At 44.8% G+C, this 19,602-nt stretch overlaps 1 protein-coding gene across 4 annotated transcripts in view; it reads right to left on the reverse strand.

Moving 5' to 3' along the window:
• Nucleotides 1–18,954, reverse strand: part of RELCH (RAB11 binding and LisH domain, coiled-coil and HEAT repeat containing) — a 159,533-nt gene extending 140,579 nt beyond the window's left edge. For 2 of the 4 annotated variants that reach the window (XM_083188059.1, XM_083188057.1), the window contains exon 1: nt 18,407–18,954. In XM_083188059.1, coding sequence (XP_083044185.1) covers nt 18,407–18,911 — 505 coding nt within the window. In that variant the 5' untranslated portion in view covers nt 18,912–18,954. The remainder of the gene's footprint in view (nt 1–18,406) is intronic. The other 2 variants (XM_083188056.1, XM_083188055.1) reach the window with 2 other exon arrangements.
• Nucleotides 18,955–19,602: the final 648 nt, after the last annotated feature.

Here is a 19,602-nt window from a genome sequence, read left to right on the forward strand (position 1 = left end):
TGGTGGAGCACTCGGTCCTGCATTCGATGGTCTGCGACCATCGAATGATGGGGGAGGTTCCCTTAGATGGAAGAGGCGTATTCCGTGAAAAATACACGTGCGGTCCGTTCGGCCAGCTTCTTACCGCGTACGGACGGAGTTGGCGATCCGTATGGAAGGCGGGGTTTCGCACGCACGGTCCTGGCTGCATAATCGGATCCGGCCGCACCGATCAGAATAAGGGCCATAGTGTCCAAGTGAGGAAGACTAAAAGGGCCCCTTACACTAGGGTGATGTACATGCAATTAGGGCAAATAACATGCGCCTTAAGTGATAAATCGCATGTACAGTGCCCAGATTGCATGTACATGACAGGAAGTACGATTTAATGCGCGTTACTGTGCGCATTGCATCGCACGGGCAGCCGGTGAAATCCGTCGCACAGACACCCCCCCCGTATCTCTGTAAGCAGGACAAGTTTAATGAGCCCGGGGCTGGTTATATCGGAGCGGTGGGGCCACATGCAATTTTTTACTGTTGTTGTTTTTTTTTTTTTTAATACAGAGAAGCTTGCACGGATTGATCCGTGCAGGCTTCAGCTATATAAACATTTGTGTCCATTACTAACTACGGTGTGCGGCACGGCTTTTGGCCATGCGGGGTGTCGCCACCCGGCAGGAGCATTTTTACCACTTGACAAAGGGGCGCCGTTGCCCCCGAAACGTTGGCTATTTATTCTGCTGTGAAATACACGTTTTTTCCCCCACTTCAAAGACCCTGGAGAGCCATCGTATTCTTTCTACAATTTATATATATATATATTTATTACTGTTCTGGCCACAACAACTTACAATAGAAACTCTGATACTTAAACTGGTGGCAAGAAAGTGTTCCTTAGCTTCAGTCCAAGTCCAATTAATCTTTAAGCTATCCAGAAACACCTAATGCCCAAGTGTGTTGCCTGAATCGAATTCCCCCTATGAATTACATTGCCTTAACTTATACAGACAGATATGATTTCAAAGAGACTAAGCCAATAAAAACTGCTTTAATAATAATTATTATCTGATACACCAGCAGCAAGTAATTAAAAGGGCGGTGGTAAACAAAAGTATTACATTCCATTTTTTATATTTATAAAAATATATCTAAGCCTTATAATTAAAATCATTTCATAGAGATAGATAGATAGGATATCTCTATATCTATACATGCGAGTATAAATATCTGTAGCTACACTATACTGTGAAAATGTGGTCCCGATTAATGTCTGTAAGTAAAGCAAAATAGCAAGTGACTGGGCAAAAGTATGTTGCACTGCAGTTGAGGCAGATGTAACATTTGTAGAGATTTAAGGCCCATACACACTTGTAGATTTTAATTTCAAAAGACTTTGCCAAAATCTCTGATACATATATCTTTCACCAAAGTAGTGCGTACACACTGAGCTATTTTTCCCAAAGAGCAAAAGATTTTCAGGAGGCAAAAGACTTTGCTGAAAATCTTTCATTATAAGGCTATTTACATAATAGGCGAGGTTTGAATTCCAAGGGTGGGAGCAGGGTCCATTTTATTCAGTGCATTTCTGTTCCCCCCCCCCCCCCCCCTCCCCCGGACTCGGCGGCGGCCACCGCATCACCTCTCCCCCCTCCCCCGGTGAGCAGCGAGGCCACCTCTCCCCCACCTGGGGCGCTGCGGTGTATGGCACAGCCCTGGGTAAACTCCACCCCATGCCGCACCGCCAGAGTGAAATCCCACCCACCTGCACGGCTGCGATTTAATTTGCTGCTGTGCACATAGGTAGAAACAAAATATACATTGGTGGGCAGTGGTGCCAGTTATATATACATTGCTGGCATGTGCCAGCAATGTATACATTACTGGCATATACATTACATTGGTGGGCAGTGGCTTATTAATAACGTTGTTTCAGTAATATATACAATGCTGGCATGTGCCAGCAATGTATATATTACTGCCTTAAAAAACATTGGTGGGCAGTGGCTGTGTCTATACTCAGCAGGGAGGAGGAGGGAGCGGCCAGTCAGCCGGGGGGCGGGGCAACCTGTCAGATGTGTGCCATGTCCAGGACGTCCTGTCAGATGCCTGCTCTCCGTGCAGCAGTGTGAGCCACAGCAGACAGCGTTGGAGCGGGGCCGGGTGAGTATTGGCAGAGGGAGGGAGCGGGGCGGTGCGGACGAGCGGGGCGGCGCTGGTGAGCGGCGTTGGGTATGGAGCAGGGGGAGGGAGGGAGTGTGCAGGGCGGTCAGCTGGGCTGAAAGTCTCTTATCTTTCAGCCCGGCGGCCGTACACACCTAGCGATGATGGCTGAAAAACCAGCCATCATCGCTAGATGTGCTGGTAAAACCAGCAGACTGCCCACTTTGCTAGCGATGATGCGGGAGCGCGCATCATCGCTAGTCGGCAATCTCTTGGGCATACACACTAGGCGATTTTCAGCTGAAAATCACTCAAAACGGCTGTTTTGACCGATTTTCAGCTGAAAATCGTCAAGTGTGTATGGGCCTTTAGAGAGATATTCAATGATGTCTGTTTTTTGGGCTAGCTGGACACACCTATTCAATTTTGGATGCTTTGGGACATTTTTAGTAAATGTAACCCTAATATTTGGGTGGGGTGCATTTAAACACAAATCTACATTACAGTGTAAATATAAAGCCATCTAGTATTTGTGGGCTACGTATAAAGCTACACTGATTAGTAACATATTTGCCAATATAGCAGCTAAGCTGTTCAGGCACGGTTCAAGGTTCCATATAAAGACATTCTACCAACAGTTAACAGAATAAAGATGGGAGAAAAAACTAAATAAAGATGGGAGAAAAAACTAAACATGTCAGTTACTAAAGGGCCCTACACACATAGCGATGTGTGTAGGGCGACCTAGCTATGCTAGGACGGGCTGTGCTGCGCCGCTATCGCATAGCACACAGAGCTGACAGCCCACACACAGAGCGAGCTGTCAGCTCTGTGTGCTAAGCGAGCAGACAGCGCCAGTGTTCTCCGGTGGGAGAACCCTGCCATTGCCGAGATTGATGGACACTGTCCATCAATCTCGGCCAGCGATAAAGACACGCGGGGAAGCGCATTGCTGCCGATATAGCCCCCACACACACACACACACACACCGAGGTGAGGGCATTTTCTAAGCGACTTTGCCAAACTAAGCAAAATCGCTTAGAAAATGCCTTAATATCGGCATGTGTGTAGGCCGTATTAGAGAAGCTTGTACTTAGTACTGTTAGTATAGTATGCTATAAATCAGGGCTCAACAAATTTCTATAAAATCTAGGAGCCAGGATGAAAATGTAGGAGCCAGATATACTAATAACAGGGACAATGCGCGCCAAAGCCGTGCACCCAAAAAAATTTGCACACGCCATAATGTCCATTACATTACATGCACACATGCCATAATGCCCATTACATTACATGTACACACGCCATAATGCCCATTACATTTATACATGCCATAATGGCCATTACATATACCACACGTCGTAATGTCCATTACACATTTATACCAAACATCCTAATGCTCATGGCGATTACGTATAATATCATATGCCGTAATTACATATTATGCCACATAAGTTCCGCTTACCTACATGCTCATTGAAATGAGTTTAATGCTTGATGCCATGGGTTAACATGCTCTGCCAGGGGTAAATTCTTGTTGCTATGGGTGCCACTGTGGGAGCCCCCCAGCCTCGCCTTCCCTGAGGCAGGCCTGTAGTAGGCTGTAGTTAAGGCCGGAGGTGTGCTATTGGAGTGGTCAGGTCTTTCCCTCCAGCCCACGGGGCTTTGACTGAGCAGCTGCTGGTCACCAGGGGAAGGAAGTCTCCCTGCGCCAACAGCGGCTGGGGGTTAGTGGTAGCAGCAGCCGGGTAAATGGTGGCTTCGCAGTGGAAGGAGGAGCTGGACCTGCTGCGGCTCTGTGTGGGGGTAACCGGGCTGCTGCGGCTATGTGCACTGGAGGCTGAGATGCTACCTGCTGGGGCTGTGTGCAAGGGTGGCCGCCTGCTGGGGCTTGTAGTGTTCACTATAGGATTTTTTTTAGGGCAGGGTGCTAATCACTAAGCAGGGCACATTTTTTCCAATTGGAAGGGCATTTGAACTGGCAACACGTTTACAATCCCCCCCCCCCCCCCCAGGAGTGCCATAGAAAAAATGCCCCCAGTAGTGCCACAGATATAATGCCCTCAGTAGTGCCATGCTGCCAGTAGTGCCACAGATATAATGCCCCCAGTAATGCCATGCCGCCAATAGTGATACAGACAAAATGCCCCCAGCAGTGCCATAGATAAATGCCCCCAGTAGTGTCATAGATAAATGCCCCCCAGCAAGCCATGCTGCCAGTAGTTCCACAGATATAACGCCCTCAGTAGTGTCAGATATAATGCCCCCAGCAGTGCCATGGATATAATGTCCTTAGCAGTGCCATGGATATAATGCCCCCCAGCAGTCCCATGGATATAATGCCCCCCAGCAGTGCCATGGATAGATTGCCCCCCCAGCAGTGCCATGGATATAATGCCCCCCAGCAGTGCCATGGATATAATGCCCCCCAGCAGTGCCATGGATATAACGCCCAAATAATACTCACTGCCCTGCTGGCCTCTTCTTATATGAGGGGAGAAGCAGAGCTCAAGCTTCTCCCTCCAATGGACCCCAACTGCCATTTAAAATACGGTGCCAGCCCATAAGCCGGCTGTGCGTCCCCCGCGCCCCAGAGGAAGGGGCACCCTACGGTCAGCTAGAGCCGATGCCTGTCCAGCCCTAGTGAGCCACTCTCAGCAGAGGTGATCAGCGGCATGTCAGCACAGCAGGGAGCACCTGTAAGCGCTAACAGTCGCTGTTAACCATGCTGACACACCACCTCTCCCTCTGCTGAGAGCAGCTGTCAGCAATTCCTCCACTGAGTGAAACACCACTGAGGTCTCTGTTGAACAGAGGCGGCGTGTCAGCGGTCCGGGGAGGGAACATTAGAAACTTAAAAAACAGGCGCGGCGAACACTAGACTTGTGTGCGGGCCGTGCGGGGGTGGCCGGGCTGCTGCCTGCTGGGGTTTGTGTGCGGGGGAGGCCGGGCTGCTGCGGTGGGCTGTGTATGGGGAAGGCCGGGCTGCTGCGGTGGGCTGTGTATGGGGAAGGCCGGGCTGCCACGACCAGATTCTGCTTCCTCCATAGAAATAAAATGATAGTACAGGAAACCCCATGAACAATACAAAAAAAAACACTAAAGCCTATTTGGGGTATTTGTTATATGCATAAATATAGGTCTAATATTTATGCCTGACTTGAGATATAGATAGATAGATAGATGTGTGTTTTTTTACATGTTTTGGAAGATTTTCTATATTGGGACATCTACCTTATATGAAAGCCCCATATACACTAGCACTAGGTGATATTGTGAACAATATCACCCAGTGTGTACACTCAAGATAGTTAACAATGCGAGCTCCCATACATCATTAGCGTCCCCCTTCCTCCTTTAGTGTGAATAGTACTAGACATTGCCTCTGCGATTTCAGACTACACAATTTCAGAAAGGTGTTTCCAACGTAGGTTGCCATACTGGATTACAGTTTGTGTTTGTTGTGTAAATGTTGCTCACTTTCACAATCACCTTTTGTTGGTGCCCAAGCCTTTATTTATTCTCTGTACTTTGTAACCTACTGTAATAAAGTGACATGCAATGACCATGAACACACTAGTGTCAAATCCATACTGTACTATCATGTTACCACCAGCATGATGCACATACTGTAACTGGTTATGAAGAGAAGCCATTGTTTAGTTCTGCTGAGGGTTTGTGCTACTCTGTCATTCAGTGCTATTAACAAAGATGAAACACTTGAAATATATGGAAAAACCTTCAATTACCTCCCAAATGCAAATGACAAGTACAAGCTAAACATGTTTACATTTGACATGTGGTTACCGTGGTGTACACAATATACACAAATGCAATTAGTTAACTGACTGGAAGCGGATTCTAATATGAAAAATTGTAGAGATTTCTTATATATTTTTATCTCACTTTAAAAAATTGTCATGTTTAAATATAGTTTGCGCATAACTGCTGAAAGCATAAACATTTAAAAATGAAACTAATTTATGTTATTGCCAAATAATCCACAGTTTTGCACTATATTTACAGAATCACTACAAGTTCTTGCTGTAATGATATTAGGAAGCAGGGTCACTATGCACATACACAAATATGAACAATTACTTACATTTCTAGTAAATTTATTGACAATATGATTATCCTTCAGCCATAAATCTAAAGGTGCACTGCCCATACACGGTACAATTATTGTATGCAATTTGGACTAGATCGCATCGCATATGTTTTGCAATGCAATGAGATGCAATCCAGTACAAAAAGTATGTGCGGCATGAGCGATAAGATGTGTGCGGGAGCATGCATCTCATCACACCCAACAATTGTATTGTGTATGGGCACTTTTAGAATATATTATCACAATCATTTATAACCAACACATTAAAAATAAAAACAGTAAAGAAACATAAAACATATATAATAAGAAAATAAGAAATAACAATATGTATCTTAGAAGTGGATTGGTAAAAAAGGCAAAAAAATAAAACATAAAAATCTAGCATTGATGCATTAGAAAAAAAACATGTACAGTATACAGGTGAAACCATAAAAATAAGTCTCCTTGGTCTGATTATTGCAGATGAGGCAAACTGGTTAAGTCCTCTGGTAATGATATACAGTATGTGCACAGCTGCTCCAGGTTCTCCTTGTGTCCAGGAATAAAACTCTAAAGCATAGTTACCTATCCCAGGCTAATGGATGTGGCATTGTGGTGATAAACCCATCTATACAGATATTGAGTACCTGCTGGTGGACTGCACTAATCAGCGAAACACTTTGTCATTCTTGGGGAACGCTGCTCGATGCACTTGACTGAAGAATAATCATATTGTCAATAAATTTATCAGAAATGTAAATTGTTTATCATATTTGCGTATGTGTAGTGGCCCTACTTCTCAAGATCATTACCGCAAAAACTTGTAGCATTTTATGTTGGTTTTTTCTTTTTAGATATCTATACACGCCTCCACTAGCATATGTTTATTTTTTTGCAGCTGATCATTTATTAAGCTATTATTTTTAGGTATTTAATTCTTATGCACACACACACACGCACACAACCTAGCTCCTTAGTTATTTTCGAAGAGTTTCAGAAGCTACAAACAGAGTTGCATTCAATCTATTTGCTGTGCCTCAAATATATCTTTTTTTTAGTGCTGACATATTACAATAAAACATGAAATACAACAACATAAAAATAGTTTTGATTCTGTACTATGTGTCCTACGGATTAAAAATCCATTCCTTTTAATTTTTTTTAAAGATTTACGATTACTGGCATGCTAGGGATACACTAATGCCAGTCTTGTAACCCAATATTTGGAAAAAGACTTTTACTCAACAATGTAAGGACACGAGACAATGCATAAACATTTCAGAACACAATAGTTATTCTTCATCAGGAAATCAGTTAAGCAAATTTATTTAAATAAATGTGCACTATTTCATTCATCTAAAAACAGAAAGCAGGACATCCTGCCATTTGGTAACTCTTAATAAGAGTAAAGGGAGACTATCGGAGCACACAAATCTGTAGGATCTGTCACGCAATAGTAATCCACACAGAAATTTTTCAAATTAAAGGTTAGGTTAGCATGTGTTTTAAGAGCAGGGTTGGCTCGCCCACAGTTGTACAGGGGAAACCCCTGGTGGGCCCCACTGCCTGAGGCCCAGCAGTTCCAGACTTTACATATGCTACCTGAAATTGCACAGGATATGCATGTATATGCTATGCTATATTTTCTACAGTTCTTAGAAACATAGAATTTGACGGCAGATAAGAACCACTGGTACTTCCGGGAATCGGAAGGTTATGCGTGTCAGCCAGGCTAAGGGATAGATGAGCAATGAAGGGAAAAGGTGACATACACAGCAGGTTACAGGCAGCTACAAGAAGGGTATCCTGGAGCGATCTGGACCTTTTAGGCTGGTATATATCCGGCACTAGGAATAAAACCAGGTCGTCAGGGTCAAAACACATATACCAAAGGTGGGTAGGTCAGCCAAATCAAATCAACCTGCTGTGTATGTCACCTTTTCCCTTCATTGCTCATCTATCCCTTAGCCTGGCTGACACGCATAACCCTCCGATTCCCGGAAGTGTTGCGTTCCAACAGCCTATACGGTATTGCCCACTTTGCAGAAGCCTGATGCGCTGCACTCCGCCCCCGGGAGTGGCGCACCCAGGCATATCGGTTACACAGTTCCTGTTTCCCAGTTGACGCGGAGCATGTTCATGGCGACACTGCGCTCCAACATACTGAGATGACACTTCCGGTTTCGGACTTCCGGTACCGGCTTGTGCTTCACATGCGGTCCACGTAGGCCGCTTGCTCCGATGTACGTCACACAGGATGTGACGTCATTCGGACAAACTGCGGGACCCGGCGCCCTCGTGACTTCCGGCATCAGGGTATTTAAACCAGGTCAGGGCAGTTTCTTAGAGTGTGTCCACTCCTGCACCTGGCTGGTTTGCACGCAGTACACTTATGGCTTTGTTGAACCCTTTTAACTCACCTTAACATGTAAGTTTTTTTATGTTTACACCACTTTGAAGTACTTAACCATGTATATGCACTGATGGGCATTCCTACATTGTTTTTGTACTTATTCAGGCTCCTTGATAAAGGTCCAATGTTTTACGGACCGAAACGTCGGAGTATGGTGATGTTTTTCAATATAACTCTTCTGACATGTTGAAGAAATAAACGGGGACCCGGAAGCGGAAGCTCTGGACAGATAGGGTATAAAACGGAAGGGGAACATCACACTAGTCAGGAGCCTGAGGAAGAGACACATGTCTCGAAACATGTTGTTCCTGGACTAGTGCTATCACCCCCAGAGAAGTAGGTAAGTGTGAGGTTGGAAGCCCGCACAGGTTCCAGGTCCGGACCCTTGGATACCTGGGTGTTGACTCCAATATCGACACTGCCCGCATCCTGGGTTTTATCTTTTATTGTTAAATAAAAACCGTTTGACTTCAAACCATTGGAAAAGATACCTTTTTAGGTGTTCCACGGCTGACGTCACCGTGAGTACAGGTATGCCACCCAACTCTAAAGATACCTTGATAAGTGTATAAAGCTATTTTTTCAAGTGAGTTGGGTACGCATTAAGGAAACCCACTTCTGAAAAAACATGGCAGTTTAAGTGCAAGGACTGTCTCAACCCCAGTGACCAGAAAGCAATTAGCTGTCCGCTTTATTGCTATAGTTAAATGCAAGTTTTGCACCTACATGAAATTTTGCAAATGTAGCCCAAACAGTCATGGTTTTCAATTTTGTATTGTGGTTTTTTAGATACTTATTCTGATTACAACGTTTTGCAGACATTCTTCAGGTTCATGGTGCTATTTATCAAGTTTTTTTCCTGAAATTATGTAAAAAAAAAAAAAATCATTGCTATGTAGTAATACAGGTCGAGTATCCCGTATCCGAATATCCGTTATCCGAATTATTCCGAAATACGGACATTCCAGAAAGTGAAAAAAAATTTTTTTTTTGCTAAAAACTCACTGGGGACATATGTAACAGCATCACTGGGGACATGATATGTAACTGGCACTATATATGTGCAAGACAATGATTGCTTGGCATTCAAATTCAGTGCTGAGATAGTACACACATTTTGTTTCACGTTTTGAAACCTTGTTTTTTGAACAATTAAAATATGTTTGTGTGTATTTTATGTGGTAATAAAATATATTTGTGTGTATATTATGTGTTTATACAGCATAAATGCAAGATACTTCAAAATACATCATTGAAATATTATAATATTCCGAAATACGGAATAATCCGTTATCCAAAATTCTCCTGGTCCCGAGCATTTTGGATACGGGATACTCAACCTGTAGTAGCAGCGGAATGCAGGAAATTCACAGAAATCTCATACAGAAGTCAAATTATACAACTGCATACAATAGCCCTGATTATCATAATCCAGACTACACCTTGACCCCTATATAGCAAACTCTGTATAGCTTTGCTTTTTGCTGTTTGGGCTTATAAACTGTTTGTACTCATGGAAGCATTATCGCAGGAGAGAGATCTTGCAGGATTTCATTCTGAAAAGATCTACCTACAAGTGTAGACACTGGGGACTTCAAATTCAGAACTGGTCTGAATCAGTTGTCTGGTTTTGGTGCTAAGAAGAGAACAAAGTAAAATCCCTTCTTTAATTCTTGTCGCGGTGCCAGGATCACCACACCCTATTCCAGGAGAGACTTCGCCGCCCCTAAAAGGGCTGTGAGATTCAAGCCTTCTCTGGGAAACGGAGTAGGTAGTAACCTCTTTGGAGGAACCCCCTTTAGATTCAACCTGTAACCCTGGGATACCACATTTATGACCCAAGTATCCTGGCCTAACAAGGCTCAAGTGATCCAATACTGTAATAGGCGACCCCACCTCGAAAATGGATTGGGAACCCTACTGGCTGACTTGAGGAGGGTATATCCACATCTTAACTGGATAGACCCTGGTCTGTATTCAAACCTATAGCCTTGTTCGGCGGGGTAGCGTGGCCTCATGAGAAAAGCAAACACTCTGTTTCAATCTCTCCTCCATCTGACAGCCCAGGATCAATGGCGCCAAAACAGAGTGCAGGAAGAGACCCAAAGTCCCTGCTAGAACGTGGCCTGAGGCTTGTTTCGCCTTCTGCCCCCTGCAACCGCTCCTATAGTAGCTTCTCCTAGTGCCTCCCCTTGGATGGGGATCACTTGGAGTTGCCCAGCTTGTGGGCTCCTGTAACAAGCTGCGCCCTCCGGGGAGTCCAGCTTGTAAACCCTCAATCCAAGATGGCGGTCACCATTGCGGGGGCACCCATCCCCTACAATCCCCCCCTATGCGGGGAGCCGGCTCCGGGATCCCCCAGGGCCCAGGAAACCTCCTTTAGTGAGGAGGATTTAAGAGCTGTACAGAGAGACCAGACAGTGTCTCTCTGTACACAGGGCGCTGACAGGACGCGCTTCTGTCAGCCCCTGCTGCACTGCCAGTGTGAGGATTCTCAAATAATCCTCCACTATGCCTGCCCTAACTAAAGTGTAAAATTAATAAAATAAAAAAAACACCCTAGCTAACTCTCTTCTGGCTGCTTTGTAGAAGCCCTTCAGTATAGCACCCACTGCTGTGGGCACCTGAACGTAACTGGGGAATCCTGGGATGAGGAAGGGAGAAGCCTGCCTCTCAAACCTTTAGCATAGGTGCCTGGCTCCTCCGGACCCCTCCTACATCCCAAGGTTGAGCTGTGTCACCAGGATAGGTTGAAAGAGAAAAAATAATTAATGAGAGTATATTCTCGGTATCCTTCACAAATATATGATCGTATGAGGCCAAACGCTACTTAAGTGAGTTTTGCAATTGGTTAGCCTGGTGACATATATATATATGGAGAAAATAAGACCAGCAGCATCAGATTTATGTAAACAAGTAAAAATATTTTTATGGCATTTTTAAAGTGCAGAAGTGACAAAAACAAGAGGAGACCAAAAAAGGTAATTTATCCAATGGTATAAAGATACTTAGCGGACATGGTTCTCCCCCACAAGCAGGTCATGCACGACGGCCGTTTCGGTGCTGGTATGCACCTTAATCATGTGCTACTGACCAATGATACACAGAGGTAATTTATACCCAACAAGGACCGCTGTGATAGGCTCAAGAAAAAATATCCAAACGAGTCTGGCGGCAAAAAAGACGGAAGCAAACACAAAACGGAAGTGCAGTGACGCACATCCGGTAGCGGCGTCATGACGCGATCACGCCGGAAGACACGGCCCGCATCGGCTGATGCCGGGTCACGTGACGACAAGGCGTATGATCGTCACCATGGCAACCGCAAATAACTAAAAGCCAGATCACTGACGGCATACTGGGGAATCGAGCTAAACATCAAAAATGTAAACAAACCAAGAGGCGCTCATGATGCATCCCATGTGTGCCTGTAAGGATAAGAATATCCAAGACCATACACACAGTACAAGCTGGGTATAAAACACACATAATAACAAAACACTGAAAGATAAAAAGAAAATATAATCAAAAAATACAATCAGAAATACAAAGAATCAGGTCAGTAATATCATAAATCAATACTAAGAAATACCATGTCGACCACCATCATTATTAGAGAAAACAATTAAGCGTGAGCTCCTCATTGAGGCCATGTGGTGCCACAGAATATAATATATATATATATATGCAAAAGGTTATCTGATATCCATATTTTTTATTTTTTTGATTGAGTTTAACCTTTTGCTGGTGGCAGTGATCAGAGTTTTAGCATTCAGCATGTGCTGGGGTACCCATAATTCTCTGGTGGCGATTCCCAGACTGAGTTAAATGTAGGGTTGGTTGGCCAGGCTGTGGCACACTGTAGCTCCATCATGCCTGCTACAAGCAGGGGGAAGGTGGTATATACTGACATAAGGAAGAGGGGGCGCTTTGTATACACTGATTGACTGGAGGTGGGGGGATTGTTTGAGAATGAGAGCACCAAAACGTTGTCTTGCTTAGGACTCCACGAGGTCTAAATATGCCTCAATAGCCCTGAGGGATCAGTTACCCTGCAGTAATTACCAGGGCTTACTTAATTTACCACTAGGGAGGTATCCAATTATCTATGAAAAAAATTGATGTTATTTGCTATTTTTTCCCTGATTTCAGTAAACCGCACGGTTTTGCAGTTATAGGCGGGAGCAGGTGAAACAAAATCAGCGTCTCACACTGGGTTTTCAGGGCTAATTTCAGGCAAATTCGGTAGATACAAGTAAGTATTTGGAAACCTCCCTAATTCTAAACAGCAAAAACAAACATCAACATTAACCTAAAACATATACCTAGGATAAAAATGTAATCAGCCAACATGGTTTCTGAAAAAAAAAACTTTAAAAATACATTTTTATTGTTCTAACATAACACTTAATCTATATAGAATACACTAATACACTAATTGAGAATGAATACATAACTATTAGCACATAATGAGAATATAGGGGCAGATTTATTAAGCTTGGTGAAGTGATAAAATGCTTGGTTTTTATCACCGGCCAATCAGCTCCTAACTGTGAAGTTACAGGCTTGGTTTGAAAAATGACAGGTTGGATCTGATTGGCCGGTGATAAAAAAAACAGACACTTTATCACTTCACCAAGCTTAATACATCTACCCCATAATTATTTATAAAAATCAGACATATCCGAAGATGTAAGAAATCACTGTCAAATCCCACTGATCAGTATCTATTTTCTAGTCCTGTCATTTGTGTAACCAGACTAGCAAACAGATGCATTGCCCGCAGCAGCTGCTCTGGTAAGTCACTTGTGAGCTCGCATCAAACTCTGCATGCAGGGTAGAGCCAGAAGACAGCAGCATTTTCTAGATACAGATTCAGTGGAAAAAAAAATCTTATATCTATGCCAGTCATTTACTCTTTGTATAAGGCTGGACCCTAGTAAACTTGCAGCGTAGTACTCTAGCAGTCATTCATTTGTACGGTCTATTTTTCAGCACAACAGACTTGAAATCTAGTACAGTGGTTCTCAAACTCGGTCCTCAGGACCCCACAGTTCATACTTTCCAGGTCACCCGGCAGGTGCTTTCTTTAATCATTGACACATATTAAAAGATCACAGGTGGAGCTAATTATTTAACTTGTGATTCTGCGAGGAGGCCTGCAAAACATGCACTGTGTGGGGTCCTGAGGACTGAGTTTGAGAACCTGTGATCTAGTGGATCGCTACTTTTCCATTTGAGGTTCCAAGTACATATATGCTTTTATATCTAATTACATGCTTATATAGTCTTTAATTATATATATATATATTTTTTTTTTTAATGTTTACTCTTTAATTATATATATATATATATTTTATGTTTACAGACCTAAATGTGGCATATCTATACCACTGTAAGACACATAATAAATGTGGTGCAGATGTAGAAAACTGACAATAGTTTGATTAGGTGTGCTAGTATTTTCCTTTATCTTACCACCCACAATCCTTCAGTCACAGTGATAATCTTCCAATAAAAATGACAAGTTGGCATAAGTCCCATACCAGTTTTTCCTTCCTATGGCTCATGAAAGGAAGTAAGGTGTGTATTTTATGGCCTGAGTAAAGCTCAAGCACATTGTGCCCTAATTGTTATTTTAAGGCATCTATACATGATGCACCCTGTCTTGTCACACACCCTTGCAAATACAACATGTTTGTCCTTAAAAAGACTAGCTATGCTCTCATGGGCCTACTATTGTGCTGTAAGGATGAGGCAGGGATTTACCAAACCATGGAGAGCCCTAAAGTATCAACCAATCAACTCGGGTGTGGACCACTAGGTCCACCATGAAAAACGTAGACATGCACTAGATCCACATTAACAGAAATTCGACATGGAAATGGGCGATAGGAAAATTTGAACATGAGTTTTTCACAGGTTTTTAGGGGGATGCATTGTGCCTCCGCTATTTCCGACGTGGGAAATAGCGGCGGCTCCCTATTCAATGCTGTCGTTAATGACAGTATTGATGCGGGATCACGGCAGAACGTGCCCGACTTTAGAAGCTGTTGGGCCCATTCTGCCGATAACAGCCATGGATTGTCGTTATCCGGGCTGCAGATCGACAATCCACGGTTGCTTTCATGGCCACACCCCGTTTGCGCCCATCTGCAGCCAGGAAATTGAATCCCGTCTGTCATTATGTGGTCAATCTGACCGCAAATGGGCCAAGATCACGGCTGTCGGCGGGGATCGACAGCCGTGATCCCAAATTGCATACCCCCTTAGTGTCTATGTTGACATTTGTCAACATGAACCACCAATTAGTGTAACCTGTGGCTCCCCATAGTGCCGCTCTCCGCTTGGAACACTTTCCGTTTCCAATTGTAGACCAAGTGAATTGTAAAGTAATAACAAGTTACCTAAATGAAAAAAAATCACGCAAAAGACTCATGTCATACAAAAATTGGTCCAGGTGTCCAGCACTCAGAAGTCTGGTGTAAAAAAAAAAAAAGATATATATATATATAAATTTATATTTTACACACATATACACGCTCCCACTGATGTTTAAATAAACGCTGATGGGATTGATGGGTACCGGACGTGGTCCTGACTTTCAGGATCCCGACAGTCATTTACCCAACGTCGGGATTCCGACTGTTAAAACACAGACAGACTAGTTCCGGACGGCCACCGGCTATTCTCCATAGTGGGGGTCCACGACCCCCATAGAGGGAGAAAAGAATAGGTGGCGAGCGTAGCGAGCCACCGCGCCCGCAGTGTGGCGAGCCCGCAAGGGGCTTTGTTGCGATCGCCATGCTTTCTGAGTCCAGCCAGTCGGGATCCCGACGTCGGGCTAATGACTGTCGGAATCCCGACTGTCGGAAACCCTATACCACACCCGGGATTGATAGGCGGCACTTGCCGTGCTTTTTTTAAAAGACAAACTGTATTTGGTGCATAGTATCAAAGTGGTATAACGATCATAGACCATTGCGGGCTTTTCTCCAGGTCATGCAAAAAACATAACTGGATGTGCAGTTTACAGCAAACAAAAAGCACAAACACAGAAGGTAGCAGACTAGCTTTTGCTTCAAGCAGGCTTCCTAGTATATACCTATACACACATCCTACAATGAGAAGGCACTCAGGAGACTTTAATGCAGTATAATAACAGGATGTTTAATCCGACATATGTTTTGGGCACACATGCCCGTCGTCATGTCCTTCTTGTTGTGGAATACATGTATGGACTGAGAGGTTTATGATGGCACTGGAGCAGCTCCATAGGGATTACTAACCAAATGGCAGAGTTTTTGATGAAATATATATATGTGTTTGCTGCTTTCGAATATATGTCAGGCTTTAAGTGCAACCAGGGGAGTTTAAAGAGAGGTGGCGGCCCATGTGCCCTTCTCTCTGCCAACAGCACTATAGAGTCTAGTGTTCATTCTAGCAAACGCCATATTTGAAAACCCATGCAGTTCCTGTTCCCTGCCTGAGGTGTCGCTGTCTGCTGTGGTGTTTCTAGCAAAGGTCCGGTTTGCATATCAGTGCTGATATACAGACCACACTGTGTTAGAAGCACTACAGAAGACAGCGACACCCTAGGCAGGGAAGAGGAATTGCATGGTTTCCAAAGACAGCGAGTGCTAGAATGAACACTAGCGTCTGTACCCTAGAGGGCTCAGAGTCTAATGCGCCTGTGCAGATCTCAGGGAAAATGGTGTGGTGGCCATATTCCTGGCGATATCCACTGCTGTGGTCATCGTGGGACTTCAGAGGGGTAAATATTTAAAAAAATGGGTGCAGCATGTGCGATGTGGGCTCTCCTGGGCCTGTGTGCATTGCACACACACCCATTATAAATCTGCTACTGGATGCGACCAGAGACAGCTTGGCCTTAAATGTCACAAACATGCTCTCCCCCAAACCACACCTTCCTGCAGCTTCCAGCTTTAAAAGAGGAAACCCAGGCTTAATATGTGGAGATCTGATCTCCTCTCAGCCCCCAGGCAGTGATGATGTGATCCATATCCACCAACATCACTGCCCAAATTGTACCCAAGAATGCAGTGCAAACAGCTTTCTAGAGCAGATACACTGTGGACAAAAGCGGGAGAAGGCTATAAAATAATGATTAAAAAGAAAAACACTGCTCAGAGGTGAGGAGGTGGTTTATACAGAAAAAATAGTGGTATGGGGTTATGAGTGGGTTTTTTTTCTATTTTTATTACTACTGAGTACATTTGTGCAATGTGGGTAGGAGATATTGGTGCTGTTAATGGGATCTATGGGGGGCGTCTACTGCCTATGGGGTGTGGAAGGTAAGTATACAATTGAGCCTATGCCACTAACTTTTGAAGTGTTTTTTTGGAAACGCCAGCATGTCTGAGGCATGACAGTGTCACATGGTGATAGAGAGCGTGTAATGTGAAAATCCCATACAAGCTAGACAATGCAATTATTGTAAAGAAGCGAGGAATGAAAACATTACAGCTAATATAATCAATTTTTGTGGCAAAATTGTAATGATATTGAGAGCAGTTCTAATGCCTCAGATAAGTTAAAAAAATACCTCTTTATTCATTTCAATAGGATTCCACAGAAAACTTCTAAATGCCCATGAGTAACCCTAATACCCCTTTCACACCAGCCTAAATTCCCTGATAGCAACTAGCGCTGGTGTAAAAGGTTCCCAGGCCAATATCCCGGGAAACGTTTCTGGTGTGAAAGGGGCCAACCCTGAAATGCCCCAGCATGATTCGGGTGGGTCACTGCATTTTCTGGTGGGAAAGTGGTATATGTTGTAACAGTATATTAGTTTCATATACAAATAATTATCTTATACATGTAACACAAAACTTGTAAGAATTTATATGGAATATTCCCTAGCTAGGATTGCTGAGCTGGTCACAGCTGATTCAAGACATAGTATGAGTCGCTGGCGTCATACATTGCTCACAACATAAAAATAAAGGAGTAACGCTACTTCCTCATCTTTGCGGCCACCGCTTACACTACAGAACTTACCTAGTGCTGCTAAGCATCATCCCCTCGTGGGCACGCTTTGGGCTCAGTGTCTCGCTCACCAAACTTTACTAAAGGTAATAGATGGTGACATGGACACAGGAGGGTGGCGTGGACCCAGGATTTTGTAGCGGCTAACGTTACTGGTGTAGCGGTGGCTGCAAAAATGAGAACACATAAAAATGACTATAAACAAAACACAAGTTATGACATCACAGCAAGCTTGTGCCAGCGGCTATGCAGGAAGAAGATAGATATCTCATGCCTGTTTACAGGCTGTGTGCTACCATATACAGTATGCGCATCAGCATCTTCATGAACATGTCAGTTATTTATATACCTGTATTGCTTTCTCCTTAAAATACCAAATACATAGTGGCTGCAGAATAGATGGCTAAAATGCTGCAGCACATACTGAAGGTTACATATGCTGTGCACTTGCTGAGATCAGCAGTTGGACAGATCACCAAAGCCAGAAACACAACCGGAAAATGGAAATGAAAAAACAATAAACACACACTGACAGCAACAAGATGGCTATAACCAACAGCGCTGCTGCTCTGCACCCCCCCCCCACACACACCGGTCCCCAGCATGTCAGTACAGCACACAATGGGAAGGGCGGCAGCAGCGCTTGTACCGGGGAACTACTGACAGCACAAGGCATGGTGACAGGGTGTAAATGAATGAGCAGCTGACTTGTCATTTGCAAACTGCACAGCGCCGCGCCCCCCGCCCTCACTCACTCAGCTGTCCGCCGCCGGTGCCGGGGTTGGGAATGCCGGGTGCGGGAGGAGCCCCAGCCGCTGGTCTCTCGAAGTTGCCGGGGTTAGAGAAGTAATCCCGGAGCCGGGGCAGCTCCCTGCCGGTCTCCAGCAGTTCGGTATGCAGCTCCAGGGCAGTGAGCAGCAGCTGATCCCGCAGCAGCTGCGCCGCCACTGCATCCAGCGGTACCCGGCCCAGTTCCCCCGCCGTCGGGGCGCACGGCCGGTGCCCGGCTGGCTGCAGCAGCTGATTCTCGCCGTCTTCCGATAGGTAGCGGGCGGCGAACTGGGGACCGGGGCGGGCGTCTAATGGGGACACATCTTCCTCGTTATCCTCCTCCTCGTCCTCCTCTTCCTCTTCTTCCGCGTCCTCCTCAGAGTCGCTAAGAAATGGGTTCACACTGCTGCTGCTGGTGCTCGGTCCCAGGGCTCCGGGGGGTACATCCGAGGAGCCGCCCGGGCCTGAGCCTGCTGCAGGGGCCGCCATCTTGTAATGAGGCGGAGACCGGAGCGGGGAGGAGACGAGAAACTGGACAAGGACAAGATACTGGGAGGCGGAGGCAGAAGACGGTGTGACACCTGACGTCTATGGCTCTCTCTCACACACACACCCAGGGCACCGGGAATAACACACATGCCTCTCACACATACACACATACAGGGTAGGCACCAGGAATCACACACAACCTGGAATTATAGACATGCCTCACACGCACACAGAGAAGGCACTAGGAATAACACACATGCCTCAACCAGGAATGACAGACATGCCTAACACACATAGGTAATAACACACACGCCCCAGCTGCCAAATACATGGGCACATTTGTCATTTTACAAAACCCAGATGTACAAAGTAAACAAACTTCTTACTAGACTAGAGTATATACAGAGACCACATACAGATGCCAAATGATATACTGTGTGTGTGTGTGTGTGTGTGTACAGTATGTATATATATATATTATATATATATTATATATATATATATATACATACCTCCCAACTGTCACGATTCCGTCGGGACAGTCCCGATTTTCGGGTCCTGTCCCGACGTCCCACCCGCGGCAGGCATTGTCCCGCTGCGGGGGGGTGGCAGTTGGGAGACCCCCCAATGTAGTAGAATAGACGCTGTGCGCATGCGCACAGCGTCTATTCTCGTATGAAAATGAGGTCGC

The sequence above is a fragment of the Crinia signifera genome, chromosome 5 (assembly GCF_055691185.1).
Source record: "Crinia signifera chromosome 5, ASM5569118v1, whole genome shotgun sequence".
Classification (NCBI taxonomy): Eukaryota; Metazoa; Chordata; class Amphibia; order Anura; family Myobatrachidae; genus Crinia; species Crinia signifera.